This window comes from Drosophila tropicalis, unplaced genomic scaffold (assembly GCF_018151085.1).
Source record: "Drosophila tropicalis isolate 14030-0801.00 unplaced genomic scaffold, ASM1815108v1 contig_789, whole genome shotgun sequence".
Classification (NCBI taxonomy): domain Eukaryota; kingdom Metazoa; phylum Arthropoda; class Insecta; order Diptera; family Drosophilidae; genus Drosophila; species Drosophila tropicalis.
The window spans coordinates 40,503-47,480 of record NW_027173277.1 but is presented as its reverse complement, the minus strand read 5'-3'; the positions used below and the strand labels follow the sequence as shown (position 1 = coordinate 47,480).

General features: G+C 41.5%; 1 protein-coding gene across 1 annotated transcript; it reads right to left on the bottom strand.

Annotated features, from left to right (window-relative positions):
• Positions 1–317: 317 nt before the first annotated feature.
• Positions 318–3,188, bottom strand: LOC137579793 (uncharacterized). The gene has a single exon (XM_068293608.1). It carries the CDS (start codon positions 3,186–3,188, stop codon positions 318–320), a length of 2,871 nt encoding a protein of 956 aa, XP_068149709.1.
• Positions 3,189–6,978: the final 3,790 nt, after the last annotated feature.

Here is a 6,978-nt window from a genome sequence, read left to right as displayed (position 1 = left end):
TCTCTATCAAGGGTAAGAAGGACAGCCATGATTGCCACATATCCTGCAGATTGGGTGGTATTTCCTCATCCCAGTCAATCTTCGATCGCCAAACTTGTTGAAGCAGTATTTTGAGATACATCATTATACAGGATACAAAACCCATGGGGTCAAAAACTGACATCAAAACTTGTAAAATTTCCCTTTTGGTTGGTGCGACTTTTGTCGCTATTATGTTGCGCTTCAGGCGTACAAACTTTAGTGCATAGGTGAAGGCATCTTGATGTGGGCTCCACCGCATGCCCAATATTTTCTCATAAGAGTGTATCTCTTCACTGTTAAAGAACTGTTTTTCGGCGTAGGTTGTTGTGTCGCAAAGTGCAGCGAGTACCCGTTTGGAGTTCGAACACCACTTGCGCATATGGAAGCCCCCCGCGTGCGTGGACTTCTCTAACTTCCTTCGCTAATGTAATGGCTTCTTCTTCTGAATGGCATGAATCGATGTAGTCGTCTACATAGTGACTTGACTGAATAGCTTTAGCTGCCGCAGGAAACTCGACCGCGTGTTTCTTAGCGTTCAAGTCGCGCACATAGTGCGCTATACAGGGTGAGCACGTGGCTCCAAATGTCAACACATTTAATTGGAAAGTTTCTACGACTCCGGTTGTCTGATTTTGCCATAGGAATCGTTGTGCTTTAGCGTCTTCTTCTCGTACTGCTATTCGATGGAACATTTCGGCGATGTCACCGCTAACGCCGATTGCTCTCATCCTAAAGTTGTACATAATCTGCAGCAAGGGCACGAGCAAATCGGGCCCCTTTAGAAGGAAGTCATTTAGGGCTACTCCTGATGATTGAGCTGCCGCGTTCCACACCAATCTGACCCTGTCAGGTTTATGTGGATTTCGTACAGTAAAAATGGGTAAGTACCATGCGTTTTCGGGTTTCTCCCTGATTTCTTCCTCTGGCAACTTTCTGGCATAGCCTTTGGCTATCAAGTTTTGTATTTGATTATGTAGCTCATTCGCAAAAGGAGGGTCTGCTGCCATTTTCTTTTGCATGCATAAGAGTCGTCGTTTTGCTACCGGCAGGCTATTTGGAAATACACGGGGGCCATCTTTCCAAAGCAATCCCGTGGTGTACGTCCGCGAGCTGTAACTAACAATGTCCTCTAGAATCTGTAGAGATCGCTCTTCATCAGGGGACTTGGTAAATATCGGCGGTGATTTTTCCTCCGTTAGCAAATGTTTTTTAACCATCTCATGCAAATCCAGATCGCATTGACAGCGATGCAGGTTGAGTCCTCCCCCAGATCGTCCCGATCCGCCATATATAGTCCATCCTAGTCTCGTTTTTGCAGCTATTGGTTGCTGCCATTTTCCTTCGCGCACCTTTAGCGAAGCTATGAGATTCGGATTATTACTGCCGATTATCATTTGAGGCATTGCGTTAATGAAGCTCGGGATTGGCAGGTTTTTTAAATGCGGATATCTCTGTTTTATCCTATCTGCTATCATCGTCTCGGCTGAAAGACCAATGGATTTAACCGTACAGACTTCATTTACTTTAAACAATTTATTGCCCAGTCCTTGTTTTGAGATTTTCAAGTTCAGCTGCTTGGATTCCGGCTCCTGCCGACTAACATCGCCGGTCCATCTAATGCATAGTGGATTGGCGAAACCTTTCGCTTCGAGCGCATCGGCCAATTTTTCTTCTACAAGTGTTAGAGTCGATCCGTCATCCATAAATGCGTAGATATCGACGGATTTCGAATTGGAGTGCAAAGTGACTGGAACGATTCGAACAAAGCATTCTGGCTGGTTGGTTAGTGACCCACGATGATTGTGCAGAACGCTTTCCGTCACGTCCTTATGAAGGAGACGGTGATGTTTTGCTTTGCAGCCATTTATGTCGCAAGCTACGCGACTCCTGCAGGATCCCTTGTGGTTTTTGAGGCACTGAGCACATAGGTGATGGTTATTTATCGCGGTCCACCTGGCTTCGACTGACATCCGCAACAACTTTTCGCAAGACACTGGTTTGTGGTGTCCTTTGCATATCGCACAGACTGTGTTTTTAGGGCTATCTGTAGGCGCTGCGGTATGTGTATGCATCACTCCTCTGTTGATTCTCTTCTTGTCGCTTTCTAGTAATATGTTGGGCGTAGATACGCGACTCGCCGCTTCCGCCAATTCAAACAACCAATCCGCTAGGTGCTGTATGTTCGGGTAGGGTATGGATTTTGAATGTAGAGCCCAGTTAAGCATCATATCAGGTCCCGTCTTCTCGATAAGCTCTTGTAATAACGTAGGGTTGTTCAGGTGCGCATCTAGCTTGCTTGCCCTAATGGTAGCGCACATATTTTTCACCGCAAATGCAAACTCGATCAGCGGTTCTAGCTTGCCCTTTGGAGGAGGCAAATTTCGCACATTCTCCATCAACAGTTTTATTATGTGTTCCGGGCGTCCAAAGTACATTCTCAAAGTACTTATAACGCTCGGCAGCATTTCTGGGAACAGTAGGCTGTCTCGCACGGCTTCAAGGGCCCTACCTTTCAGACATCTCTGCAGACGCATAGCGTTCTCCTCGTTGCTGTATCCACCGATCCGGGTGCTAGTTTCATAGGTGCTTATGAAAAGTGGCCATTCTCTTGGATCTCCTTTGAAAACTGGTAATTCCCTCGGCATTGATTGTCGAGCAGCTACTTGTTGTGGTGTTATGCCGTTGGTTTTGCACGGCATGCTCTGCGCTCTGGTACTCGTCGCCTGTGGAGTATTGGTTGCACTATCATTCGTCATCATTATGTATCGATGTATTCCAGCAGCATGTTGTGGATGATCCTTCGCTTCTCCGTTTGACTGTACTCTCGGGTTGAGTAGGGCGTACTTACGGCGCAGATATTCCCTTTCGAGGCACATTTCGTCCTCTAATTGTTGCAAAAGTATTTGCTGATCTTCCGGCATTGCTTCATCTTCCACGTGTTGATCTTTGTTGCCTGGGTGGTTAACCTTGAAATGGGATTCAGTTTCGAGGTTATGTTCACTTTCATCACACACGTGGCGACATGTCTCGCACATCCAGGAACTCGAGGTGGCACTGTTTTCCGATCCACAGCAGGTGCAGTGGAATTGAGATGCACACCTGGAGCATGTGAGCATTTCCTGGTTGGCCGGCTCCTGGCACAGACCACAGTTTCCAGTCGTTGCCATGTCTATATGTACGTAATTTTACGCGTGGTAAAATTAAAATTTGTTCTTTCCTTGGGATTTGTATTAGTCCCTCCTCTTTAGGTCTCCGTAGCTCTACTACACCGTAGGAATTAAAGAATTTGCTCAGAATTCTTTACGAAAGAGTGAATTTAATTTCACGTAGAAATTAAAAAGAATTTCACCATAGAAATTAAAAAGAATTGTTGCTCGTTCGACTAGTTAATCTAGCTCCGCCAGTGCCTTTGAAATAAATTTAATCCATTTAATCCTCAAGTTAGGTCAGCGTAAGCTTTTTAATTCTGCAAGTAATTTCAGGTTATTTTACAAATTTCTTATAACTAATAATTATACAATCTCATTCCACTTACTCTAGTCTTGGCCTCTTGGCCAACAACTGAACACGCGGTTCTTATGTATGTACTTAGATCAATGCAGCTGCGTATTTTCGCGCTTATGTGTCTACTTATGTATAATAAAGTACCGCAAGAGTAGAATGAGAGAGAGAGAGTTTTAAAGTTTTTAAAGAGCGTCATTCTGTTTGTTCGGACAGAGTTCCGTTTTGTGTTACAGTGGTACGAAGTTTATTCGCAGGCCCGAATTTCGGCAACAATGAGTTTAACGGAAAGAAAATTCTTTAAATAAGTTTACAATCCGGGAAATATCAATAGAGTAAGTTTGCTCAATTTGGGCACATTATCATGAGATTATCATCTTGATGGCCTATTTTCAGCTGATCTTCATTGAGAGATTTGCTTATTTAGTAGTTCGCTTTGTAAACTAAGTTAACAACTGTATGATATCAATTCACTTTAAAACCATTTTCTCATTTTGTTAAATAATTGAATGCTCTGGTTGGTTTAAATAATAATTTGTGTTACCTTTGCAGCTCGTTGGAAAATGCTTGTTCTATAAATTATTTTTTCGGCAAGAGCACAAAACAGAAGCGAAATCCACTTAAATACCGTCACAGACATCAACTGGTTCAGCGGTATACAAAAATGTCTGAGCTCTATCTATTAAATACGTATCAATGGGTGGGAGTTTAGGTGATTGCAATTGTTTTTGCGGTGTGTGTGTGTGTGAGTCCGGTCGAATGAAGTCCTCTAAACGACTATTAGTACAACTTTAACGTGTTTGATTTGAAAGAATATGAAGATCCTTTCCGTTCATTATTCTACATTAAATAAACCAGATACATGTCATCCATATTGGAAAACCATTATAATCTTTATGTTTTACGTGTATTATCCCGGCAAGGGCAACCACAAACTATTTCACTCCAACATAGCAATGTACTATTTGCTCTAGTTGGCCACACGGTCTCTTATCTTGACTCAATTATCCGTATCTGGCTTAATCAGTCAACTTCCATCCATTAATAAATCACCAAACTCATATTTGCAGTAACATACAAAGTTCTTATTTTATAAACATTAGATTTAAACTAATTATAGTACAACACTGTACGGCTCTCCTGACCATCACACGTCCTCGTGTGTTACATTAATGTGGGATGTGGATTTGCGATGTGCATCAATCCCACTGTACACGAAGACGAGAGACGAGACGACGATCAAAGAGAGAACGTGAGCGTGTAAGAAGAGACGATCAAGAGGGATGACGAACGAATGAGAGATGACGACGAGAGAGTTGGTTTTTGCGCGTCGAACAAGACGGACGTGTTTTGAGGTCTTGCGTGATAGTCGGATGCAAGGTCAAGTCGAGTACCATAGACGGGTACTATAAGTCGAGTGTCAAGGCCGGACACTAAAAGTCGAGTACCATAGACGGGTGCTATAAGTCGTGTGTCAAAGTCGGACACTAAAAGTCGATCGCCAAAGTCGGGCGTGAAAAGTCGAAGCGTCATAGACGGACGCCAAAGTCGAGCCGAGCCAAATGTCGATTGTCATTTAGCATAGTGTAATCTCTATGAAGTCGTATTATCATGTAAACCCCCTAGACTATAATTATATCGTAAATAAAACCCCACATATTTTGGTTGCTCATCCGGGATAGATTCAAGTTAGAGTGGTTACAAAAGAGTTTCCTCACATATTTTGTCGTGATAGAAAGAGTGCGGGATACAAGAGACTACCCCACATACATTTTTTGTGCGTTCGTGCGGGAGAAGAGTGAAAAAAAAAAAGTGATTTTTTTTCTCGAACAATCGTGTCGTATTAAGTCGGTCCTGCTCTGCTAGTGGTGAAATTAAAACATTAACTATGTCGTGTCTAAATGATTTAATAAGTGATACTCTGAGAACGGGTAAAGCAGACAATATCAGAGCATTGCATAAATTTATCTATGAGAGCGAGGGAGATAGAAATAACCGCAAAAGAATTCGAGAATTTTCTGGTTTCGATTACGACGAAACGAACGCAAAGTACGAAGCAAAGGCGGAATATGTACGACGAAATTTGACGAACGGTGATCTTGTTTCGATTTGCAATGTATTGGGAATCAAGTACAGTGTCGACGACCTTGCATTGCATATTTTCATGAATTTGAAGCTGAACAATTTGTTGGCATCACAAGACGAAGACGAATCAGACGACGAAGTAGATGATGAAATAAACGACGAGACAGATCATGAATCGGTAGCTACAGAGAGGAACGTAGCAACAGAGAAAAATTGGAGGAACAGGCCGCACGAGAGAGCAAGCGAGAACGACAACGATGAGTACAGAAGAATAAACGAAGAGAGAGATAGAATGATGACGCCGCGTTTTGCCATTAGTTTTCGCGACGTGGAAGAGAACATTCGTATTTTTGACGGCACTAATACTATTGCAGTAGAAGTTTGGATTAACGAATTCAATGAGCAAGCAACGTTGATGTGTTGGAACGATTTCCAAAAGTTTCTGTTCGCGTAGAAGGCGTTAAAAGGCATCGCGAAACTGTTTGTCTTGAGTGAGAGATGAATAAATTCGTGGAACTCTCTCGAAAAAGCACTTTTGAGTGAATTCAAATCGTGCGTGAGTAGTAAAGACGTACATGAGCAACTGATGAAAATGAAGCGTAAAAACAATGAGTGCGTTTTTGAGTACTTTTACAGAATGAAAGATGTAGCTTCACGTGGACAAGTAAAAGACGATTCATTAATAGAATATTTAATTGACGGCATTGATGAAAAAAGTGAGAATAAGTCGATTTTGTATGGAGCGAAAAATTTAAATGAGTTTAAAGAGAAATTAAAGCAGTATAAAACAATGAGTGAAAAAGAAAGTAAGAAAGACAATGGTAAATACAAAAACGACGAGAACAGTGCAAAAGTGAAAGACAAAATGATGAAAAGAAATAATAAAGATGTTAAAAACGATGTCGTGTGTTACAATTGTGGAAATAAAGGACATTACTCGAAAAATTGTGATGATAAAGAGAAAGGTAGAAAGTGCTACAAATGTAATGGATTTGGTCATATAGCTAAAAATTGTAATAAAAGAGATATGAACAGTCAATTTGAACCAAACACAAGAAGTTTTAAGTCGAAAGAAGAAATAACCTGTAAAGTTATTAAAATTGACAACATTGAGTGTAAAGCATTGTTCGACACCGGAAGTAAATTTTGTATCATTCGCGAAGATTTGTATAAACGTTTGAAACAACCCGAGTTGAGTAGTTTTGACGGGTTTCTAATTGGATTCGGTGGCGGAGAATCAAATAAGATAAAACCAATTGGACACTTTGTGAATTCCATTTTGATTGACGACCATACGTTCGTGTTAGATTTTCATGTAGTTCCGATTAGATTGTTAGATGTCGAAATGATCATAGGCGAGGAATTATGTTT